Source organism: Sturnus vulgaris, chromosome 18 (assembly GCF_052056855.1).
Source record: "Sturnus vulgaris isolate bStuVul1 chromosome 18, bStuVul1.hap1, whole genome shotgun sequence".
Taxonomy (NCBI): domain Eukaryota; kingdom Metazoa; phylum Chordata; class Aves; order Passeriformes; family Sturnidae; genus Sturnus; species Sturnus vulgaris.
Genome location: NC_142260.1, coordinates 11,761,900 through 11,787,190, shown reverse-complemented (window position 1 = coordinate 11,787,190; position 25,291 = coordinate 11,761,900). Strand labels below are relative to the sequence as shown.

Genomic DNA, 25,291 nt, shown 5'->3' with positions numbered 1-25,291 from the left:
CAACATCTCCCTTCCTTTGGCTCCTCAGCTTAGACCTTCTCCTTTTCTCTGTCCTCCTTACTGAGGATCAAATGCATTATTGATTGCTCCTCTCTCACCCTCCTCACTTTCACTCCCCCAACCCTTTTTTTTATGTTGTTTTTGATTGGCAGTATCATCCCGACAAACAGGAGGCAGATGTGGCAGCAGGAGAAGTGGAGGAGCGCGTGCAGCGGTTCATGGAAATTGCTCAAGCGTGGAAAATTCTAGGGAACGAGGAGACAAAAAAAGAGTATGACCTGCAGCAGCGTGGTAGGTTCCTGCCAAGGAGTGCTGGAGTGGCAGCAGCTCTTTAAATAAGCAGGGGCTGGGAGTGGTAGTTAGATGGTATTTTAAAATGCTGTTTAGTGCTGAACCGAGTGTTTCTTTCCCTCTTGTCCTACTTTCAAACGTGGATCCATTATTTATAGCTTGAGCTACACATACATTAGCTGCTGAAAACACAGAATTACGTCCAGCAAAACGTTAGGGGGCATTATTCCCGATAGTTTGAATTATTATGAAATTTACACTAATTGCAGACCTTAGCCCTTTTTATTTTATGAAGGTAGCTTCATTAATTGTTCTTAATTTTGATTTTTATGCTCCATTTTGTTGCAGTGTTTTAGATGTAAGTATTAATCCATCTACACCTAGTGTTCTTTGTGTATGGATTTATAACCAGAATCATTAGGACACATCCTTTTCCATTGTGGGTGTTAGGTAGCATTCATAATTCATCCGTGGTCTAAACTAGCCTTTGTAAAGCAGGTTGGTAAATAATATTTCAGTGTAACATATTAACTAGCTCTAGCACGCATTCCTTTTTATAGCTCTCAGAAAATAGCTTCTTAAAACAGTGACAGGCTGTTGTGAGAAAGAAAGGGGGAAATGTAGGTCAGGTCTGTCACACATGGGCTACCATTACATGAAGTGATAGGCTGTCTTTCTGCTCTGGCCTCAGGATAGGAGTCCCTCAGCCTTCCATTAGAACCTTCAATAAATGTATATCCACCCTCCATGTTAATGGGGGGAGTCAATCAGAGTGGCTTGCCCGTGGGGAAAACACTGGCTCGCACTCTGCAGTGACACACTCGGGCCTGGCATTGACGTGGAGCCACCACCACTGTGGAATGTGCTGATAAAAGCCCACTGTCTGGGAGCTGTTATTGAATTCCTGCATTGTGCCCTGGCACACATCAGACCCTGCTCCCTCGTGCTGATGTTTAACTCCCCTGCCACGAGCTGGAGAGACAAAGGCACAGTCACTGTGGCACACAGGCATCACTGCAGGACAGAGGCTGATGGAGAGCTGGACATGCACAGGGTGGATTCTCCAGCTGAATAATCTTCTATTTCAGACTTGGTGTGGCTTTGGGAAGAGAGGGGGAGGGTTGAAAACAGAGTTGTTAAATAAATAGTTTAGAAGAATGGAAAAAAATGGATCTCGTTCTATTTGTGGTGTAAACAGTATTAAGATCAGACTTAAATAAATTCTTCCTCTCAAAGTTATTTTTAAATGCCTGAAGGTGATGTCAGAACAGGGAATTTCTGCTGCCCAGCACTCTCATGCTATTATACTCTTACCATTGTAATATTGGTTGTGCCTCCTCTTTTCACAAATTGTATGTGCAGAGGAAAAAAGGAAATACTAGAGATTAAGCTGGGAATCTTTTCAGTATTTGGTGAGTTTTACCTAAATCTCAAATTCAGACTATGAAGTTGCATTTTGCCTGAGTCAGGTTAATCCATTGGAGTAGAGAGCTACATCAAGATTTTGTTTTCTCTCGGGATTAAAAGACATTGCTATAAATTAGTTCTGACCTTAATTTGAAGATTATCAGTATTCTCTGAGCTTCTTTTGCATCCAGATGAGTTGAGCTCTTTGAAAAGCCATCTCAAGATTCTGTCTAAAAGACTTGGTAAATAAAGAATTGAGATTGTACCTGTGTTTAGGCAGGTGTTGGTACTGGGATGGTGATGGCTCATTCTGTTTGAGCACGGAGGGTTCCATTCCCAGGGCCCCCGTGTTTCAGGCTGAGCCACACCCAGCACACACGTGCAGTGCTGCTGCATTCTTGCCAGCATGTTCCCTGGCAGCAAAATGATGGGGAAATAAATTCTAGTTCTTTGAATGCCTGTCAAGCTGCTTCTGAAGTCATGATTCTAGACAAATTCGTAGACACTGCCATAAAAGCTCAGAGAAACAAAGGGATGGAGACAGCAGTAAGGGGAATAGTGATGAGACAGAGAAGACAGCAAGTGAGAAAGGTGCAAAGGGAGGCCAGGAAGCAGGATCTGAAGGGTGCCAGTGTGTGTGGCTGCCCATCAGCAGGAACCTTTGCACTGCAGTCTTTTCCCTATTTCACAGATTGTTTATTTGTATGTACCTTCCTGTGCTGCACTAAGGTTTACTTAATTACTTGGCTCAGAATTTCAGTAGCTAGAGAAGTTCCAAGGAGATGAAATTCTGTGGGGCTCTATGGTTTTCATTTTCTTTTTGTTTAAATTGTTGAGAATAACAAGTTGAATGTGCTTTTATATCTTAATACTGCTGTTCTCTGAAGGTTTCCCAATAATCTCCTAGTTTTTTTGTTCCTTCAGGCCATAGCATTAAAGGGGAAGGAACAAATGACAAACTGTTCAGAGGCTAGGCTCAAATAATTATCCAACACCTTCTGATCTGGAAATCTTCTAAGAACTACCTTTTTGTATGTTTCCTGAAACTTTTTCCAATTCATTGTTTTGTCATAAAAGAATACCTTTTTATAATGGTGAATCTTCTGCTTACAGACCCTGTGAAAAATTTGAGGAATGGAAAAAAAAATCTGCATAACAATTTACCTATGAAGAATGGACTTGGGGTTTTTTTTGTCAATAGATTTGCTTCTTAGATTTTTCCATTCTTTGTTTGGTATCCCATTTAAAAAATATGAATATGCAGTTAAAATCAAGCTTGACTTTGATAATCACCAAAAGTTTTTAGCGTGGATAAAACCTGTTTCCCATTTTTCACATTAGAAATCATGTGAACCCTGAAAGTTTATGCTTTTGTGACCCAGCTGGAAAGAAGAAGAATTTCTCAGAGAATCAGAGAAGCACACAGGCTGGAAGAGACCTTCCCAGGCCCCCCAGAGCAGTCTCCTACCTGGAGCCAGTCTCACAGTCAGTGGCTCAGCCCTTCTCCAGCCGAGTTTAGTGTCTCCAAGGCTGCAGATTCTCGAGCTGCTCTGGGCAGCAGTTCAGTGTTTCAACGTCCTCATGGTAGGAAAACCAACCAAATTAACAAAAACCAAACCCCAAGTCAATCAAAATGTGTTTTGCTTCTCTCAAGTCATATATAAAGGACTTCACAACCTGTGCCTTCCACTTCTCCTCCTTCCTGTGTGCACTCTGAGAAGTCTCTCTGCACCCTCCTTTCCCCTGACCGTGCCCAGCCCAATGGACTCACTCCCACACGTCAGGGCTTTGTGCTGGGGACACCAAAACTGCACCCAGGATTTTGGCTGCAATTTCCTTAGTGCTGAGTAGAGAGGAAGAGCAATCCCAGTGTTGCCCTGCTGGCCATGCTGCTGTGTCACAGCCCAGCCTGGGGCTGCCCTTGGCCACAGGAGTGCCCTGTGCTGTGTGGAGCCCTTTGTCCACCAGGTCCAGCCAGCCTGTCCTGTGCACTGGGTTATTCCATCCCAAATGCAGGATTTCGTCTGGGCTGAACTCTGATGTCCCTGCCAGCCCATCTCTTTATCCTGTCCAGGTGCCTTTGAATAGCAGCCCTGCAACATTTCTGCAGTTTTATTGATACATACAAGGGAACTGTACCTAAACAATCACATTACCAAGGTAATAGTATGAATTCATTTTATGTCTTAATTATTGATTGATTTTATGTTTTAAATAGTAATGCTTGAATAGTGGAAAGATCACAAAATTAAATCAATAAATTGGTGCCTTAGGTTAGTTTCTGGTGATAAATGTAGCAAATAATTCAAAGGTAGTACTGGAATAGACACTAAAACCAGTTGCTTTGTCTATGCTTTTGGGTGGCAAATTTCAGAATCTAGGGGAGGTTTTCCATGTGTGGCTCTAGTGAGGTTCTATCAAGGATGCTCTGTGTCCACATGAGGATGGGCACAATGTCCAGAGCTCACAGAATCACCAGATGGTTTGGGTTGGGAAATTCCTTAAAGACCATGCTGCTCCAGCCCCTCCACCATGGGCAGGGACACTTCCACAGGACCAGGCTGCTCAGAGCCCCATCCAAGCTGGCCTGGAACATTTCCAGGGATGGGGCAGCCACAGCTTCTCTGGGCAGCTGTGCCAGGGCATCACCACCCTCACAGCCAAATATTTTTTCCCACTATCTAATGAAAACCTGCTATCTCTCAGTTTGAATCCATTCCTTCCTGTCCTGTCACTGTGTCCCTGGTAAAAACTCCCCCTCCATCTTTCTTGTAGCCTCCAAGGGTTTATAGGGTGGGGGGAGGAGTTTTCACATCTTGGCACATACCTCCTTTGGATTTTCAATTTTTAAATTGCTCTTCTTGAAAATTACTGTAGATGCAATTTTCATACAGGAGTAACATTCCAGTGAAATTTCTGTTTTATTCTTGTGTCAGTTCTTAGGCATGAGGAATTCCAGGCTCTAACTGGAACTGCCAGTGTTCCAGCTCTGGTTCCATCCTCTCTGTTCCTCTCCATCACACAGTGAAGCACAACAAAAACTGGTACTTAGCCTAAACCAGCTCATTTGTAATATCTGGTCAGCAGTGCTGGCTGTGCTGACAGTAGCAGTGGTTTTGCAGTGAGCCAGGTTCTGCTCTGGCTGTCACAGAAGTGTGTATTCCTTCTCCAGCCATGGATTTGTGCCTGCAGCCCCTCAGCTGGAGCACAAGCCTTTGAAATTCTCTGGAGTTAAATCTCATCTGCAACGAGTGGAGCAGGATTGTTTTGGTATTTTTATAACAAACATATCTCTTTGTTATGGAAATTCTTAGCACATGACTTCTTGTTAAAATTTCAAATTAGTAAATGTGATATTTAAGTAATTGTTTTAAAACTGAAAAGCCTATTAGAAAAAATTAACTTGTGAAAACATCAGGTGAGTACTGTGGTGATTTTTATGCAGAGTAGATACTGTGGACAGTATTTGACTGACAGTACATATCTTGAAGTTTAATTGTGTTTGGTTTAAAAAAAGAAAATAAGTATGTATACCCGATAAAGAAAAATCTTTGAGGTATTATGACTATTTTTACTATAACCATAAACTGTTAAAAGGGTTGAATTTCCATTTACTGCTTGCAACCCCTTCCCTAAAACTCAGCCTTAAATAGCCCAAGAAATATTTATTGTATCTCCAAGTGAAACTTAAATACCTTTCCTCTTTTACAATTTCTGAATGACCCAGCAAGGGCTCTAGTAAAGCTTTACTGAACCAAGCTGCTAATAGTTATTTAATGTTGTTCTGTAGCCTGAAAGAATCTCAGTAGATTTTTCCTTTTAATCTCTTTGAATTGCAGGCTCATAAACCTCTCTGATGAGCCTGCCAGTGTTTTCTTAGATCCTGCAGTTGAGACAATGGAGCTGCAGAATCCTTTCACCTCTTGTTGTCAGACAAATCCAATAGATGGCAAAGCCAGGCAGGCTGTGCTGCTGGGGAATTAAAATTAGTTTCTGGTGTTCTGGTGGACGATCAGGTCCTCCCATTTCCCCCTGTATGTTCAGGGTGTGTTTCAGAAATGACAGCTCTGTGCACTGAGTTTTACAGTCTGAGCAGACAAGGCAAGGCCACCACAAAAGTCAGCACTGGTGAATTCCCACTCTCCTTCAGCCAGGCAGTGGAAATGGGACACCAGTTTACTTCAGACAAGCACCAGCAAGGAGCCAGGGTTGTAATAACAACGATGCAGATGAAATAAGGAAGGGCACAAGAAATCTGAGTCACTGTGGGAGCCATTAGGATGGATGCTCTGCTTGCAGACTCAGACTGTGCAGTGCCTCTGTTTTTAAGTTAAGTGGCTTCCTCTATTTCTGCTGTCTCAAGGTGTCTTAGGCTGGGTAATGTATTCAGTAGGAGAACTAGAAAATAGAAAAGCTTTGTTCATCTTTGGGAAATGTTCCTCCTGCTTGAACCAGACAGGCAAATAAATGCAATGTGCAAAACTGCCTGGCAAGAGCTGTTACTGGATTATGTGTGAAGTCAAGAGTACTAATAGGAAATTATTATTTTTTGAGATAACCAGATTTCAGACTTCAGGGAATCACAGTCAAAGAATATGCTGAGTTGGAAGGGACTTAGGAGGATCACTGATGGCTGTGCACAGGACACCCCAAGAGTGACACCATGTGCCTGAGAGCATTGTCCCAACATTTCCTGAGCTCTGCCAGGCTTGGTGCAGTGACCATTCCCTGGGGAGCTGTTCCAGTGCCCAAACACCCTTTGGGTGAAGAATCTTTTCCTGAGATCCAGCTTAAACCTCTCCTGATTTCAGCTTCAGGCCATTCCCTTGAGTCGTGTCACTGTCACACAGAGAAGAGATCAGAGCCTGCCCCTCCTCTTCCCCTCCTGAGGATGTTGAAGACCACATTGAGGTGTGACCTCAGACTCCTTCAGGCTGAACAGAGCCAGTGCCCTCAGCTGATCCTCACACAGCTTCTCCTCAAGGCTTTCACCTTCCTCGTGGCCTCCTTTGGATGTTCTCTAATGGCCTCATGTCTTTTTTATATTGTGGCACCCAAAACTGCACATAGGACACGAAGTGAGGCCACCCCAGCTCAGAGCAGAGTGGGACAATCCCCTCCCTTGCCCAGCTGCTGATGCTGTGCCTGTCCTTTGGGATCTGAGCATCAGATGGGGAATAACGATCTCTGTTCAGCCAGGGAATTGTGAGAAGGATTCATTTTGCCTGTTGGTTGGGGGTTTTTTGTGTTTTCAGAATTACAATTGCAGGGATGAATGAGAAAAGTTTTGTTGAAATTCTGTTCCCTGGGCTTTGTGTTATACCATGTTCAGAACAGAAGAGAGAGCAGTCTTTTTCTCAGCTGCTTCTTCATTACTTTATGGTCGGGCTCAATGATCTCAAAGGTATTTTCCAACATAAGTGATGCTGTGGTTCTGTGATTCACAGTTCCTTTACTTGCAGTATGGTAACCTCATGAATTTGCATCATACCAGTTCTCTTCAGGTGGCTCATGGCCCATCTGCCTTTCTTGTGCTTTCTAGTACTGAGGCATGACCCAGACCTCCACCACCAATCCTATAAAAGTCGTTCCAGGAGAAATCCTGCTTCATTAATTCCAAATAAGAAACTCTGAAAGTTTTCTTACTCCATTTTTTGTTACTTGTAGATGCAAATCTTTTCATTCTACAACCTGAGACCCTTTCCCTTTGTGAAAATTGTGAATTTTTCTTCCCAGTATTAAAAATAAACGTGTGAAATATGAAGCATTTGCCATTTTCATACTGTTCTCACAGCTCTGGTACTGTCTTATTTGATCATAGTGGTGAGCCAGATAGGTAAAAAAACTTGAACTCTTATTTTTTTATTGTTTTCTTCCTCAGAGAAAAGGAGGAGTCTGCTTCAAGCAAGGCCTGCTGGAGGAAAGGCCTCTGGTTGGGTTTTGGGTGTTTTCAGGACATTCACCATTCCAGTCCTCATGGTTTATGGCTTGTACCAAGCAAACTCCCAGTAACATTGGTGTTATTTGGGATGAGATGAGCCCATCTGATCCTGGATTGTATTTTGACACTTCACAGTGTTAACTAATGTTCTGATCAGGTACAAGGAAAATGCTGCTACTCCATGTAAGCAGTGTGTTTTCCTGTTGTCTTTCATCATTACCCTCCTGCTGATTTTTTCCCTTGCTTTTGAGAGTAGTAAAGCACTGGATCTGAATGGGTTAATTTTCTTTTGGTTCTGACCTTTTCATTACCAAATAGGTGTTCAGCAAAGGTAACATAAAAGAGGCTGTACTGATCCTGTCATTATTTCCAATGTGTCCCACTTAATTACTTTCATTAGAACTAATTTAGATGAGGCTCATTCCCAGGCATATATAATGTACATTTCAGTTGAAAATAGAACAGTGAGTTGCAAAAGGAACACTGGGATTTAATACTTGGTGGTTGGGTTGTGGTGATGAAGAAGGAATTCTCCATGACCTGATCAGACCAGGGTTGGAGAGGGGCAGCTTTTCTGGGCTGCTGCTGGAGATGGGGTTGCAAAGTCCTCAGTTCTACTTTTCAGACCAGAGCAAAGAAGTTACATGGAAGTTACAAGTGACACAGAAGAAGCTGGGAACCACTTGGAGTGATTAAGTAGTGATTAAGTAGGGCAATCTCTTGGGAATTAAAACAATGGAATCTGGGCCTCTGACAGTGCTGGAATAAGACATTATTTCACTGCCAGCTTTTCAAAGAAAGCTGTAGAAAACACTCCATGCTCTCAAAAGCCACTGAACTATAAACAACACTCCAAGAGGAGGAAGACCTCCCTCCTCAAGAACAACCCCATTTAAACTGTAGGTAGGCACTGAGCTCCTGAGTCCTGCCAAACCCAGGGCATGTCTGTGTATGTCCTGTAGTTCAGCTTTTGGGCATTTCTTGTTCTTCAAAATACAGATTTGGGGAGTTGGAGCTTTCAGGGCTCAAGCAGCAGCTAGGAGGTTTTGTGTCATTAAGTTATAAGGGATTTATGTCTTTTTTTCACTTTTTAGATACTATTTTTTATGGCTTCACTTGTAACTTTGATGACAAGCTCTCACATTATTAAGCTAAATAAATTGATGTGAACTTTGTACATCAAATAAGAGTTTCTGATAAATGGAAGAAACACTGATTTGTAGTGCACACTTTGCATTTGGTGCTGTCAGTTGTGTTGCACATTTTGCATTTGATGCTGTACTCAGTGTTGGAAGAGTCTGGGGGATCAAATGGCAGCAGATCTCTCAGGTACAGAGCAGAACCTGACTTTGTTTCTGTGCTCAGAGATGCTGTATCATAAAAGAGCACTTGCACTGGTCTTCCCCTCCAAGTGTTTTGCATTTATTTCTCTGCAGGAGTCTTAGTGGTGTTCTCACACACAGCATTCCCATGGAGCTTACTGGAAAGTTTTTATTTGGCTTCTCCTTTCTAAGGAGGAATGGGCTGCCTGAGGGATACTGGGGAGAGAGACTGAGATACTGAGAAGTCTCCATTTGTGAAGATTTTAAATATCTGCCTGGACATGGCCCATCCTGATAGGTGATCTTGAGAGGTCCCTTTGGACCTCAGCTGTCCCCCAGATCAGTGAAAAGTGCAGGTTAGCAGAGCTTCACCATTTCAGCTCCTGGAGTTGCAGTTACAGCCAGGTGTTGAAAGGCATCTACATCAAAACAGAAGTTTCTCCCTGATTTCACAAAGTGGAATGTGCAAAGTGCTGGTTTGAGGGTCTTAATTCACTAATACATTCTCACCATTTCTTTCTCCTGGCTACAAGAGGACATTTTCCAGCTTTGGCAGATATATGGAAACTAAAATTTTAGAGAACTACATTTTGAACTGATACAGTGGTCTAGTAAGGACCAGATTGACTGCTAGATATATAAAACTATTCATTTATCAGAAAAGACTGAACATTCGTCATGTTTGCTTTATAGAAGATAACCTGACAAAAGAATGGCCACTTCATGAACAGATTTATCTTGAGGACATGTCCTGGAATGAAGGTATGAGTGCCTTGCTGCTGGTTCCTAATGATTTCATTGTCTCTGGTAATGTATTCTGGTTTTTTCTGCATCTTGCACCATTGTTGTCTTACTTTAAGTGCTGTTTTTTCTGTATTTCCTGGCACAGAGCTGTTTTGCTCTCTGAGATTACTTGGATTAGAACTTAACTTTCTGTTACATTTGTTTTCCATTCCATCTACATCACTCCTCCCCACCCTCACTTGCAGTACCACTTTTCACCCATCTCTCCTCGTGTATAATTGAGAGTGCACAGATTTTTCCCATAGCTCTTGTGCATCTTCTTGCTCTTCCCTGATGGTAAAATGCCTGTGTTTATTTTTTTTCATCTGCCTGCCACTGTTACTTCCTTCCTGTCTATTGCTCGGGCTTTTCTTGTTTAATTGCTTTTGGAATATATGGCTGATTTTTATTTTTTTTAATTTTAAGTTGTGAGGGGAAGAATCCTACTTTCCTTTCTTCTGTTTTGGTTCCTGGGTTAGCAGCCTGTCACATGTATGACTAACCCCACTTAGGTTTTTCTTTCAGCATCATCCATTTCACAGATGTGCACCTTGTTATTACTGGGGTTGTTTTTTTTAAGAGACTCCACTGGCCCTGGTTGTTCAGTGTAAGAATACCTCAATCACTGAAACATTTTGAGATTATTTTTTGAGCTACAAACAGTAGCACATGTACTGATATTTACAACCCAGCAGTGGGAGGTTTTTTGTTATTAAGAGCAGCTTTGTGAAGAAAATTCCAAATAAATTCTTGATTCTTCTCCAGCACTAAAGGCATTTTTGTTTTCTTTTTGGCAGATGAACAGCTCTACACTCTGTCCTGTCGATGTGGTGGGAATTACAGTGTCTTCAAGAGTGAAAGCAAAGACGTGTCTTTGGTTTGTTGTGACACATGTTCACTTGTTATCGAGATCCTGCAATGATTGTTTCAATGAAGCACAGTGAGTGTTACAAACTTTTCAAAAGACTGGACAAACAAGTGACAGCATCTGCTAAAGAAATGTATATTAAAGAAAAGGGGAGCACTACAAGAACAAGTGAATTCAGGCTTAAAAATGACAAGTGCCCTTTTGCTCACTCAGCTCTGTAGAATGAGGCTTGGATTTTCCCTCTGCAGCTGAAGAGCTCATCATTAAACACCTCCAAGCCAGAACATGAGGTCTCTGCAGCTGGAATGTCTCTCCTGATCTAAACCTTTCTTTCCATCAAACACCAGAGTGGCTTCTTCCAATGTCAGTCTGAAGCAGCTCTACCTTGGGCCCTTTCTCTTAGGTTAAATCCTTTTAACAGCTCAGATGACAAAATTCCATCAGGAGGCACAAGTGTGAGAATGCTTTGAAGATAATGAAGAGCAAGGTTCAGCAGTGGGAAGCAGGAACATTTTCTGTTTATAAGCGAAATATTTAAGTTGATGAAATCCTCTCAAAGGCTGGAGCCCCGAAGGAGGAGGCAGAGGCTGGCAGCTGAAGCAGCTGGGTGTCCCAGTGCTGAGGAGCAGGGCTGGTGCCTGTGCCCTGCCCTGTGGCAGTGACATCACCTGGGCAGCCTGGAGCAGCAGCACATGCTGAGCTCAGGCTCTCCAGTGTCAGAAAAGAAGGAGTTGTCATTCCTGAGAGGAAAGCTGAGGAGGAAGCTATGCTCTGAGCCCTGGGCAGTCAGAGGGAAACCCACAGCACTCCTGGGAGTGACCAGCAGATCTGGAACCCCACTGGTGATCAGTGCCAGCCCTGGCACCACCTGCTGATGTAGGGAGAGCCAGGGGATGGCTCTGGCTGTGACAACACAGGAAGTGCACTTTCCATCCTTCTTAACACTCAGTGCTAACCTTGGCCTGGAACTAAACCCCACAACTTGCCCATAAATCCAAGCACTCACTGTGGCTTGCCAGAGGAAGCAGAGCAAGAGGCACATCATTTTTGTTGGGGCCACAAGTGTAGCATTCCCACTCTGAAGTTAGGTGTAATCTCAGAAAGAGACATCTTTGTCAAGTAGTATTTGTGTTTATTCTAAACAAAAATAGTTCCATTCATTCTAGTAGAAAATACTATGAAAACTGTCAATAGTAACTTAAGTCTTTTAATCATCAAGAAATCTGTGGCCATTGGGGCTTGCACGTAGAAATCCAAAGTCATTAAGAGGCCATATCTGTAAAATAAAGCACAGTTAGAAGAGATTTTAAACACAATTCAAATTTTAGTATTTTTTTGTTATCAAAATTGTTTCATAAACAGCATAATTTTTCCTCTCTTTGGTAAAGAACTTCGTTCACTGATGTGCTTCTCTTACTAGGAGTAATAAATACTGTGTGTTACAGGGAATTGTTCCATAGTGTGAACTTTAATTTTTATAGGTCATGTTTTGCTATGGAGAGCCTCACAAATTCCATTGCTTTTTTCACCCTTGGAAATAAATATGTTCCTAAAGAGTGTCTTTCCAATTCTGTGTTTTCTAGCTTGTAAAGCTCTTCATGACTTTAAAGACAAGGAATGTGTTTTTTGGTCCATCTAGGAGAAAAAAAGTACCCCACACATGGACATCCCCATGGTGAGGTGTACATTTGTATTTTCAAGATGGGCCTTTGAAGTGAAAATACCAAACCTTAGAAAAAAAAGATGTGTTGACTACAGGTAAACTTACACAAAGAGGAATGAAAGGGTGGAGTGCCTGCCACCATCCAGGCTCTGGACCAGGGGCTCCTCTGAGAAGGAGACAGTTACTTACAAAAGAGCACAACTCATCACCAAGTAGGGGTGTCAGAGAATGATGCTGACCAACAAACAAATCTCTCCAGAAATGAACTGTATAGCTGTTAGTATACTGAATTCTCCCAGGAGTACTTTGCTCTGCACAGTCATTAATTACATGTAGGATGGTCTTGGATGCAAAAAAAAAAAAAAAGTAATAGGAAAGCAAGGATATTCATTTACTCATTGTCCTTTGTGTCCCTTGGATGTCTGTGTCCTTTCAAAGATGGCACAAGGGGCTCAGCAGGAAGAAGGGAAAGTTGATGCTGAAGAATCAATGCCCTCTGTGCCTCTAATCCCATAAAAATTTCAAGGTGGGGTACTACCTTGTTCCCAAAGCATCTGTCAGCATTTTGTTTCTCTTGCTTATCTGAAGGTATAAGAACAGCAACCAAACAGCAGCTCTGGAGTTCATGGAGCAGCCACAGCACAGAAGGTGCCTTTGCCACTTTCTGTGTGGATTGAGAGAGTAATTGTCTCATTTAAAGGAGGAGGCACAGGCACAGGCACAGTTATTTCCCCAAGACAGAGGCTGAGGCAGTTGAGGACAGGCTGGGGCTGTGCACGGCTCCAGGCTCCTGCCATGCAGCCCTGGCAGCACTGTGCCCCAGCAGCTGCATGGGCCCTCAGGAAGGCTGAAGGATGAGTCATGCTCAGCAACTGAAGTCCTGTGCATCAGAAAAAGGCTCTTGTGCAAGATCTCGGCAAATCCTTGTGGTTCTGGCCTGTGCAGTCAGGGAGGAGCACGAGGAAGAGCTGCTGATACACAGAACCACAGAGGGGATGCCTTGTCTCTGTGCTCATCAGCCGGTGAGCTGTTTTAAATTCCACACAAACATACAGACACAAGCCAGCAACAGAAGGGTATTTGTGATCTTGGTTAGCAGCAAAGCTGCAGAATTCAAGGCTGTCCAGAGGGCCTGTGCTGGCTGCAGGCTGGGTGTCAAGTCTTTGTTTGGCCTTGAAGGCAAACAGAAGTAAAAGGAAAGAAAAACATCCCATATAACAAATCTAAGCTGATCTCAGTAAAGGCCTGGAGAAGGAAGTTTTTTAATCTGTTCAGCACAAATCTCATTTCAGGCAACTCAAATCACACCTATTGCAACTTGACTTTCTTTCAATGAAAGTAATCAACTTAGCTTTAAATGTTGCTTTGACAGTGTAGTTTGAAATTTGTCACAGTAGTCTTAGTTATAGAGTTCGAATGAAAATGATGTTTTATCTAGTCGGCATGCAGGGAGAACCTGAGAAACAATACTCATGGCTGGAAAGAGATGGAAACCCCTCCTCTGTGAAACAAAGACATGCCACTCTGTGATGCCAGAGTCCTTTTAAGTTCTGACAGAAGTTGACTGTGACTTGCTCATTCAGACTGGCTCTTCCAATTAGCAGCTTTTGCCCTCTTTGCTTTGGCCTACATAGATAGATTTGATCTGATGGATGGGGCATAAATGGGGCTAACTAGCTCTTTTGAAGATACACCATAGGTCTAGTTCTGACATGGAGCCTAAATCCAGGGAATGCACAGGATGTCCTACCTAGGACAGGATGAAGCATGAGTTCTGTCAAAGTGGGATTCCCGGTGCTTTTACTGAATTTGCAGCTGCTTTGATTTCAGCAGCCCTTTGTGGAATGACTTTGTGTTTGGAGTGGCAGGACATGTGGCTGCAGGGAGAAAAAGGAGCAGACAGAATCACGTGTTGGTATTTCTGTAGGGGTTAAAAACTGGTGCACCAACACTGACTGAGAATCTTTGGTCTAAACTTCAGAAAAACATTCATGTTTTGCCAAGAATAGGTTGGCTAAACAAATTCAGCCAGCTAGGCTCACTCTCTTCTGAGTTGAAATTATATTTGGGTTTTTTTGTATCTGTTTCTAAAGAAGTAACTTAGCACTGAAAGGCACTGTTTTCATCTGCTTCTCCAAAATCCACTGTAAGATTAAGCCACAAAAGCTTCCATTCTGAAGGCAGTAAAAACTGCTGGATGAAAGAGAAGCCAAAAAGCTGCAGCAGGCTGCATTAAAAGCACACAGAAGTTTCCTGGCCAGTGGTCAGCCAGCCCCATGCAGGCTGTACCTGCTGCCTTCCACTGCAGTGTGCAGCAACACCACTGCATGCTCCTCTGACTTACCATAACACAACTACAAACACTCATCTGAAGAACAAATTCATTTTTGCTTTTGGTAGGCACCATATACTTAAATCTCATGAAAACTTGAATAATCTTACTCTATACCACTGTCATTAAATAACTGCTGTAAAATCTGGTTAAATTATTTCAATTAAGTATCAAGTGATTGCATAATATCTTTTTTAGCAGTCAATGCTCTGTAGCCCTAAAGTAGTGCTTCAATATGAATTACCTGTGTGTGAGTTCCACTCATTATACAGAGTGTACTCAGGGTTCAGTCCTGTCAATCACTTCATTAAGGTCTTTCAAACACCTTCCTTGTCAGGGCACAAGCTGGACACAAAATCTATTGCTGTGGAGAGATACTGTGACTGTGTCTGGCTGTCCATGCACACAGCTTCTTGACAGATCCAGTGTTTGCTAACAGTCCCCTTAAAGCAGCAAACAGCAGCTTTTCTATACCTGTGCATCAGTTTGGAGAAATGCTTTTTTACAGTAATAATGCTTTTTTTGCATTATTACTGCCACCACATTCTCATTAGAAGAGTGTCAGCAAATTAGCATCCTTTGTCTCCTAGCAGTCAGTAATCCAAACTAAAACTTGGGTCATAAAAATAGCCCTGCTGGGAATCAGCATTTTCCCCTCTGGTGTCCAGGGTAAGGCAGACAGCAGGAGAAGGGGCAGAGCCCCAGGTAAACACCAGGGAAGAACTCAGAGCAATTGTGAGCCAGGAGGAACAGAAGTCACCCAAAATTTGCCAGTAGGGCTGAGGGGGCCCTGTTGTCTGAGGTTTAGAAAGCAATTACTGATTGTCCTCAATAGCTGTAAGGGGGTCTTTTTTGAAAAGTCCCAAATTGTGTTCATAAATACTGTAAATTAAGGATATGAGACTTTGTTAAATTGAAAAGATCTAATCTTCCCTGTGTAGTACAGGTGTGCTAAATTATGGGTTTGTGGATGTGTTGAAGTATATGGAGAAAACGTTTTTTTATTTTTCTGAATGCACAACTTAAACCCAGCTTTCTAAAAGCAGGTGCATAAGTGTGTAACACACACTCCCCTGTTTCTTAGATTAAACTTTTTATGGAGAAGAAATTGTGTTGCATTTCTTCTTTTTGGTAAAAGAGTAAATTAGTAATGCAGATAATACAAAAAAATAATTGAGTGTGAAATAAAATTGTAGAATTGTTGAAGCAGAAGGAAAAGGAACTGTGATGGTTTATACAGTACAATATTCATTCACTTTTTTAAAGCACTTTTTAGTTTAAAAAGCAGCAAGGCCAGGCTACATGTCCAAAGTGTGTGTGCAAGTCCTGGAAAGAATCTTTTCCTTCATTTTGTCTTTTGGACCACAGAGCTGCAACAGTGAAAAACCATTTTGCAGAGAGGCAAGAATCAAAGTAAGGATGGAATGTACATCTGTGCAGTAGGGTGTATGTGTGTACATTTGTGTTTTTATCATGTTTGGATTTGCTTGCAAAATAAATCATTCAATTTTCACAGCAGTGACTGCTCAATGCTGCTCCAAAGTCCTCCCTCCAAAACCCCATCATTGTTGATTTATCCTTTTACAGCAGGTGGTGGAGTGTTCATGCTTTCCTTTACATTTGTTTTGGCCACACAGTTGGGCAGGCAAGTTTCAATACCTAACACCCCATGCATTAAAAATGTTTCAATGCAGCTATTTTTAGATAGTATAAATCCACATACCTTTAGACAAATGCGTCCTCTTATCAGCCCATAAGGAACAGGTCCATAGCACCTGGAATCTGTAGAATTCCTGAGATTATCACCTTCTAACCAAACATGTCCTTTAGGCACCTATGATTAAAGATTGAAATGTAAAAAGAAATCAGAACAGAATGGTGTTAAGCATATTTTGCCTTACAGTGTTTTTCCGGATTTCTGTGCTCTTTATTTCATGACTGTGTAGTGAATTTTATTGAGTCTAATAAGACCCACTGCCAGATTTAGAGGGATGAGAAGGAGTGCTCCAAAGTATCTGTTCTATCATGTGCTCAAAAACCAATGGTTTGCAACAAAAAATCCAAAATGAAGATGTAAGAGGTTAGACCAATGTGACAGGGTCATTAATTTAATAGACTTCAAAAGAGGTCATTAGGATGTTGACTGAAAATCTGCCCTCCTGTCGCAGTAACAGCATGAACAGGGCAGCCACACACTCATCAACATCCTGGGGCCAGCACCAAGGCTAGACCTGTTAGTAGATTCATGATGAACTAACTGGTAATTGATTGTGACATCAATTACGAATAATCTCATCATTTTATCGGAGTAGGCTTGTCAAAGTTCTAATTAAGATCACAGTTCATTCTATGTGCAGGCAGAATCCACAACACATTATATTGCAATAATGATGATCACAAAACAGCAAATCCCTTCTTATAATTTGAAAATTAATGATGGTGACCTTATACTATATGACAAAGACCTTTCATTGCCCATATATATTATGCATTAACTATATTACATACCACAGATTCATGGCATTCACTGGCTAACTCAATGACAAAATGAGAAATAGCAACATAGCTGTAATAGTTACCTAAATGAGAGTATGAAGCTTTCATATGTGAAAAAGTTGTTCCTACAAGTCTTAAACTAAGATATCTGCTTGGAACATACAATACTATTTGTAACATTTTCATAAAAACGATTCAGATACAAATAACCTCCCTTCACTTAATAATTATATTTCTAATTGAGTTTTGTTTCTAAAACTTTAAACCAGGCTGAAAATTTAAATGAAGCAACATATTCTCAATCCAGAGAATATTTAATATGGACTTTTAACTAGCATATATTTTTCCAAAACCAAGTATGAACTTGAAACACACACATTGAAACGTGTACCATGGCCACAATTCAGAGGAAAAACATACAGAAACTAAATAAATAAATAAACAAACTATTCAAAATTAAACTCAAAGTACAAGTAGCATGAATGTTTTAGAACTGAGCCACGCAGACTCTAAACACAATAGTCTACATAAGAGAGAGTTCATGGGTAACAGATAAACACCACTCGAGTAAAGGCTGGTTTTAAACCAGGAAGAACAAATCCAGGACCCCCAGTGGAAGAAACTGCAATTGGTACTTGTAGGTATCTGGCCAGGTGACACTCCCTGGGAAGCTGGTCTTTAATTTGAGGCTCTGGCTTAGCCCAGCTCCCACGTGCCTGTTAGCAGACCGGGATCAAAGCTGGCACACTACTGCCAGAACCCTCTGCTGAGCTGTGGCAGATGTGCCAGCTGTGGACTGAGACACCACAGGTGGCCTTTGGCAGTGCAGAAAGTGTCTGTGAGCCTGTCCATCCCTCCCAAGCAGCCCCTGCATTTCTGTGGCACTCAGGAAAGGGGCTCTGGGTGTGTCAGAGGGCACAAACCCTGCCCTCAGCACTTGAATCCACACATGATGACCTGAGTAGAATGTGCATCTTGTGCTTTTATAGGTCTCTGTTTGACCATGTGCTGTCACTGCTGTTTTCCTCAAAGATTCCATGGAACATGGTTCAGGATGTCCAGCAGTATAGCTGGATATTTATGTTCACTGGTTCAGGGTGTCCAGCAGGGTAGTTGGTTGGTTGTGTTCCCTGGTTCAGGGTGTCCAGCAGGGTAGTTGGTTGTTTGTGTTCCCTGGTTTAGGATGTCCAGCAGGGTAGTTGGTTGGTTGTGTTCCCTGGTTTAGGGTGTCCAGCAGGGTAGTTGGTTGTTTGTGTTCCCTGGTTTAGGATGTCCAGCAGGGTAGTTGGTTGGTTGTGTTCCCTGGTTTAGGATGACCAGAAGGGTAGTTGGTTGGTTGTGTTCCCTGGTTCAGGGTGTCCAGCAGGGTAGTTGGTTGGTTGTGTTCCCTGGTTCAGGGTGTCCAGCAGGGTAGTTGGTTGTTTGTGTTCCCTGGTTTAGGATGACCAGAAGGGTAGTTGGTTGGTTGTGTTCCCTGGTTCAGGGTGTCCAGCAGGGTAGTTGGTTGGTTGTGTTCCCTGGTTCAGGGTGTCCAGCAGGGTAGTTGGTTGGTTGTGTTCACTAAGTTCAGTGGACCCAAGCAAAGCACTCCCTGTGTCCACACCTCACACCTGGGAGTTTGTTTCTCCCGTGTTGATAACAGTACAAGGCAGCATCCTGGCCCTTCTGGTGCAAACTGCCCTGTCCAACATGTCCTGGAATAACGAGTCAGACACCAAACTGCTGTCACTGTGACAGACTCCCCCAGCAAATACACAAACAGGACAAGCTGGAATTACTATGAAAGCAAGACTTTTTCTTTATATATAGAAAGCAAACCCATGCCAACATTTCATGTTGCTGCAAAAACATCACCTTCTTGCAATGTGCTCCTGTTTCCCTGCCAGCTCCCCTTGTGCTGTTCTGGTTCCTGTACTTGCTCACTTCTCCCCATTTCACAGGCAGAATGTGATGCTCATCCTTTACTGTGTAAAATAAAGAACCACTCATAACTGAAGTATATCCAAAAACTTCATAGAACACTTCTCATATTTCTACCAAGCTCCAAAATTACAAAAAATAAAACAAATTGCTTTTGCCTGCAATGGCATAAAACTACTTCCAGTACTAGGAATAATTATTTGTCTAGACAAGATGTTCACAGTTTGCATTGCAGGTAGAACATTTGCAGTAAAGTGTCTTCCTATGTCACTAAAGGTCATCTTTGCAGTTCTCCCTGGAAGGTATGACTGGGCCCTGCACCTCTGACTTTGGCATTAAGAGGACTGTCATAATGTGCAATTTATCTAGGGATAATGCACTGTAATACCTTTGTAGGGTGTCTGTCCATCATCTAAGCACTTCACTACAACCTGGAATTAAGCAATAAAAATCACAAGAATTACAGGAAAATGTGAAACCAAATAACAGTGACAGGCCATAATCATTAATTAAAAAAAAAAAAAATTGTATTAACCCATTTGAAATAAAGACCAGTGCCAGAATCCTTCAAGGCTCTGTGCACCAAGCCATGTCTATACCATATCACTGATCTCAGTGGGATTACACACAGGGAATAGTTCACTTGGAGTATCAGCCTTTGCAGAGCCAGGACCTAATCTGAAACACTGCAAAGCCCTGCAGGCACACTAACTGCGAAAACTATTCACCAAAGGGAAAAAAATTATTGTTGGAAACCTGTATTTTTAGTAAGAATGTATTAATTACACAGCAATGTGCTGCTGCTGCTGCCAAAAAACCTAAGGCAAAGGGAAAGCCACTTGTGTGACATCTCACAGCATTGGCTGCATTTTGGTATCTCCAGGCAATGGACCTCTTAGACAAAGTAAACTGCATCCAAGAAGTGCCACTGAAATCACAGTTCCCACTACACAGAGGGACAGTGACCACAAAGCCACACTGATGGGGTAAAAGCAATTGCCCTGGGCTGGGCAGCATTTCTGATCTCCCTTACACATAGGCCAGAACTAAAGGTGGGAAAGTGTCTCACTTCAGCAGCTGAATTTCACAGAACCAGTGGGGCTCCTGCAGAAGCAGCAATTCCTCAGCAGTGCAGCTTGCTGGGAAACGCTGCCTCTGAGTGTCTGCAGGCCACTCCTCTGCCTCAGCACCCCCTGTCCTCTGCTCCCTGCACATGATCCCAGCATTTACTTCCAGGCAGAAGCAGTTATCTGCAGGGCAGCTTACATGTGAGAATGAAAGAGCCATGAGACACGACTCTGCTGCCTTGCCAGGCTCCCACCAGAACAACACCACTGTCCTTGGGAACACCTGAGCTTGAAGCAGTAGTTCATTCTCTTTTACCCCAAATAAGCATCTTTCACTGTGACCAACTGGCGAAATTTGCAGAGCTGTTGGAATTTATTCAGTGATGCAGTTAAAATGGCAAAACTGAAGTACAGGGCAGGTATTTGATGCATACTCACCAGCATAAAACATTAATTAACTTAAAGAGGGGGAATCAAATATTATTTTGGTCTCTTTACATGATGCTAAACTTTTTTGTTTCTTCAAACCTAAGAGATAAGAACCCTATGCCGCATTAACCGACATATTAGGAAATTAATGTATTGCAAATAAAACTAAGAGACTAAATTATCTGCCTCAAAAATACTCCCAAACCAAACAAAATGAAAACAGGCTTCTTTGGTTTGGGTTTTCTGTTTTAAGAGATTTCTTACTAATGATTTTAAGGGACTTATAAACATGAATGTTTTGCAATCTCAAAAAAACATCAGCACGGACAATCAGCTGGGAGTAGATGTTTGAACTTTTGTAAGGTCACAGGTATTCACATCACCTCCAGCAATATCAAAGTTTCAAACTTAAGAAGAACTTTAAATCATTCCCATCTTTTCTTTTCAGTTCAGAGGCTTCCTTCTTGAGCTATGATAAGAACTAATCTCAGTGCTGGACAAAAGAATCAAGTCTGCAAGTTCTCATCTATCCCTACTAAGGTCTATTTAAGTGCCTCCTACTTCGTACAAGCAACAAATGTAATTGCTTCATGGCCTGCGGGTGTTCATTTAACAAAAGAAGCTTTTGTGAATAAACCACAGGTGTTACCTTCCTTGATTAAAGTGAAATATGATGAAAGATTCTACAATATCAAATGACAAATTTACTAAATACTGATTAAATTGCCTTATTTAAGTAAATTGCATCTAGTTAGGATAAAATATACACCACAGAAATGCAGGAGTTTGTTTTATCTCTCTATACTTAAAGTCTCACATAACTACTCCTTAATCCTTTATTTATTAATTCAGAACCAAGCCTGAATAATGCTTAACAAATACTTTTTTTTAATGATCCAGTTGCTCCAGGCACTGTTTCTGTAGGTTTATCATAATGTTGTTCATATTAAGGCTGCCATCTGTATAAAACCAAACACATTAATTAGCTCAATATTTTCACAATCAGGGTAAGCATTTGTATTTACTTTTTTGAGCTGAAAAAGCTATTCAATGGTAGCAACCATACTGGAACTTAAACAGTAGAGCAGATATTAAATCAACATCTTCTCTGTATGCTTAAAAGGCTGAATTACCTGGAATTTAATATTTCTTAATAGAACAGAATGAATTTACCTTAAATTTGTAGGTACTTCCAAAGATTTTAGCATTTTCCCTCCACTTGCTGAACAGTTTAATCTGCTTATGAATAAGACATAATGTACTTGACCCAGTTTGTTTAAATGCACATATTAAAAAGAAGACATTATGGTACTGGTCCAGGTTGTTATTAGAAAGGATGAGAGTGAAACACTAATGTGTTTTTATACAGAAATCTAATTCATTGTGATTACATATTTATATTATTAATTCATTCTCTGTACTAAGATATTTGTAATTTTAATAGAAGATTCATAAGAAAGGTAAGATACGAAGACTTTTCTAAGCTGTGAAATTAAATTTTAACCAATATTAAAATCACATACTTTAATTAAATTAAAATCACACTTCAGTGTTAACTCACACACCACTGGGGAACTAGGGAATATGAACTTAGGCTTGAAGTTCTAAGACATTTTTCTCGAAGGTGCAAGCACAGCAGTTGGGTGTTCTGTAACAAAAATCTGGCTAAGCTGTTACAGTGACTTGTCAGGCACTCATTGCTTATTTCAGTGTTTGGGGTTTAACCATTGCTGCTCCTTCTGAACTTTGTGTAATGTCCAAGGAACCACTCTTGTGAGCTTAACTATGTGGAGCTGAAAAGGTTTCATCACTACACTCGTGGCTTCACAGGAGAGGTTTTCACATCAGAGATGGCTATGCCAGTCAAAGGAGAAAAATACCTGATTTCTCTCAGTACCACTTTTTACCTGTTTCCAAAAGTTTTCAACTGCATTAAATAATGCAAACAGTTGCATGTATTGTTTACTGCTGTAAATATTTAATCCTGAGATCTAGATCATACTGTTAAATACACAGATGTCAATCAGCTGGAAAAGTTATATATCTGTTCTCTAAAACCTCTAGCTGCAACCCTGAATTTAAATTATTAGCCACCTTTCCTTTTCTAAAACTATTATCAGTTGAAATTAAAACTAACTGGTTCATGTTCTTAGGCCAAAGCTTTCAGACCCAATCTCCTAGCTACAATTAGGAACTCCTGAACAAAAATTCAGAATATGTCTGTGATTCATCAGTCCAGACTCTTATTACCCTTAGATTTACAGAAGATGAGTGTTTTACAAGAAAATATTGATTACAAATCCATCAAAGATTACTTAACAGTTTGCAGAGACTCTCTGACAGCAATAATTAAGAAGGGTTAGATTTTCTTCTCCAGATAACAGATGATGTAACAGGGTCACCCAAAAGTGTAAGTCTGAGAAGAAAAACGCTGTGGGTGAAGACCCCAAGTGGAACTTACTGGTTCTAGCACAGAAGCCATCACCATCACTGTGCCCTGTGCTCTCTGATCTGCAGGTTCAGCCTGGGAGAGCAGGGGCTGGTAAATAATATCATCAGGGTTAAGGAATCTTCCCCACAGCTCCATCAGGAGTGACCTGAATCTCTCCTGCACAGCTGGTACAGTGAAACTAAAACTTGTACTCCAAAGCTTTACTTGAGTCCCAAGTAGTTGATTTCACCATCCTGAGCAGCTCCCTCAAAGTTATTACTGAACTTTGAGCAGAGGAATAGCAGAATCATAAAATGGAGCTACTTCTATGTTCTTCAAGTATCACCAAACCAGAACTGCAAAGGTCCAAGACCAAGCCACTTGAGCAGAAGAAACTCTGGAAATATTGGGAATTAGACTGATAAAATCCTTTATGTTTCTTTTCCCTTGAACAATTTCGTTTAGACGAATCAGAATTTTCATTTAAAATGACTTCTCAGAAAATTCAAAGTAAGCAGAGTCCTGAACTCTATACTGGGATATAGAGCCATCTGCAAAGCAACAAATATGCCAAATTAGCTCTCCTCTCCCACCAGACACACAGCACAGCTGCTGGTTACAATTATGGCATGGCTTTCTCTCAAGCCTCTAGAACACTTAGGGCTAAAGAGGAGCAAGAAAATACCAAAATACCTTACTCATTTTCCATATCAGCAACTACTGAAACTTGCCCAGTGAAGTACTAAACCATGAGTGCAAACATTAAGATACTTAGAGCAAAGGGAAAAGAAGTGGAGTTTTGATTAGGTTTATTTTTAATTGCTACTTAGGATATTTTAAAGAGACTATCCAATAGTATAACAGAAATATCAGACCACTTTTCAGTGCCTTGCACAGTATATCCAAAACCTGTAGAACAGGGCAGTGATTAAGATACTGTGTTGTTTGCCTTGACATTATGTTATTCTTAGTGCCCACATCATTTTCTTACTGCATTTGCCAAGAACTGTTTGAGAGTTAAGAGCACTGTGCAAACACAGTGAGGTCCATTACGCTGGGAATTCTGTTAGCTCTGGAGCTCCCACAGGATGAGGAGATGCCGTGTCGGCAGCCAGGCTCGCTTTAGCACAAGGCAAACACCCCCAGCAGCCGGGCTGGCAGCATTAGAGGAGCTGTGATTGATCACCAGCACCGTGTTGCTGAGATATGGATTTGTATCTCAGCTTTTTATCACCAGGACTTGCAAAAGGCAGTTCCTTATTTACAGACTCTGCCTCTATTAAGTGACATTATTAGGGACTACTTTTGTTTAAGTGCCACGAAGGCTCAGCATATTGGTGCTTTATGACATACAAGCTGTTTGATTCTGATGGTTTACCCCTCACATTTCACACTGTAAATAGGACGTGCAGCACAAGAACATATGGTACGTAAAGAAATTAAAGCTAAAGTAAATGGCATTAAAACAAATTCAAATAGAGCAAGAAGATATTCAATCTGAATTATAAACCTGTATTAAGACGTTTTTAAACAGGGAATAAAAGCCTAAATATGAAAAATAACCTTCCACCTGTTTTTTTTTAAAGGACCATCTCAGGGGTTAACTGTGATTAATTTCCTTATTAATCCTCATTATTTGCATCCATACAGTTAAATGAATAAAATAGGATATCTTTTAATAAGTGAAACTACTTCTGAATACATTCGTTGTTTACCTTTTTAACTTCTGGGTTCATACCACATTGCCTCATATAGAAAAAATACATTATGCATTCGTAAATGTTTATTACAGCAAATACACTTGTTTCTATTTAGAAATGTACATTTAGCACATACCCAGAAAAGAGCCCTGCAAAACTGCCAGCCTAATGCTCACATTCCATACCAGATAGCAACAAAAAGGAAAAACTACCTTTTCCAACTTTGTAATACTATAGCAGCTTATTCAAAAAAGGAATTTCATTATACTTTCATGTAAACAGGAAGATTTCCCTAATTATTGTTCTACAGATAAACTCTAATCTTATGTACTTAAATTGTAATTTCAGCACATGCCTGAATTATATCACTCTGTTTTATATGCAGCATTAGTTCCATCAGCCTGTAATCCAACAGCTCCATCAAAGACAGTTTTTTGATACAGTTTTACACTTAGTGCACTGACAAAAATAATTTTCTCTTATGATGTATTCCTTCAGTTTAATACAGCAGCAAGAGTTTTAACTGCCACTGCTATAGTGCATTTGTACTCAGCTGAAATACCTCTTTTCAGAACAACTTATTCAGCTTATGCATGATTGTTTGTTGTTTTTTCTTTCTTTTCATTATAGCTTGAAGGTTG

The 25,291-nt window shown here is 41.2% G+C and overlaps 2 protein-coding genes across 6 annotated transcripts in view; one reads left to right on the top strand and one right to left on the bottom strand.

Moving 5' to 3' along the window:
* The window catches only part of DNAJC24 (DnaJ heat shock protein family (Hsp40) member C24), a 34,976-nt gene extending 22,799 nt beyond the window's left edge, over window positions 1-12,177 (top strand). For both annotated transcript variants that reach the window (XM_088175501.1, XM_014884575.2), the window contains 3 exons: window positions 153-291; window positions 9,655-9,723; window positions 10,542-12,177. In XM_088175501.1, the coding sequence (XP_088031627.1) occupies window positions 153-291; window positions 9,655-9,723; window positions 10,542-10,666 (333 nt within the window). In that variant the 3' untranslated portion in view covers window positions 10,667-12,177. The remainder of the gene's footprint in view (window positions 1-152; window positions 292-9,654; window positions 9,724-10,541) is intronic.
* The window catches only part of IMMP1L (inner mitochondrial membrane peptidase subunit 1), a 31,095-nt gene continuing 17,527 nt past the window's right edge, over window positions 11,724-25,291 (bottom strand). For 3 of the 4 annotated variants that reach the window (XM_014884573.2, XM_088175499.1, XM_088175500.1), the window contains exons 5-6: window positions 16,331-16,441; window positions 11,724-11,888 (exon numbers count right to left, since the gene is read on the bottom strand). In XM_014884573.2, the coding sequence (XP_014740059.1) occupies window positions 11,820-11,888; window positions 16,331-16,441 (180 nt within the window). In that variant the 3' untranslated portion in view covers window positions 11,724-11,819. Of the gene's footprint in view, window positions 11,889-16,330; window positions 18,798-25,291 lie in introns of all 4 variants that reach the window. The other variant, XR_015807524.1, reaches the window with a different exon arrangement.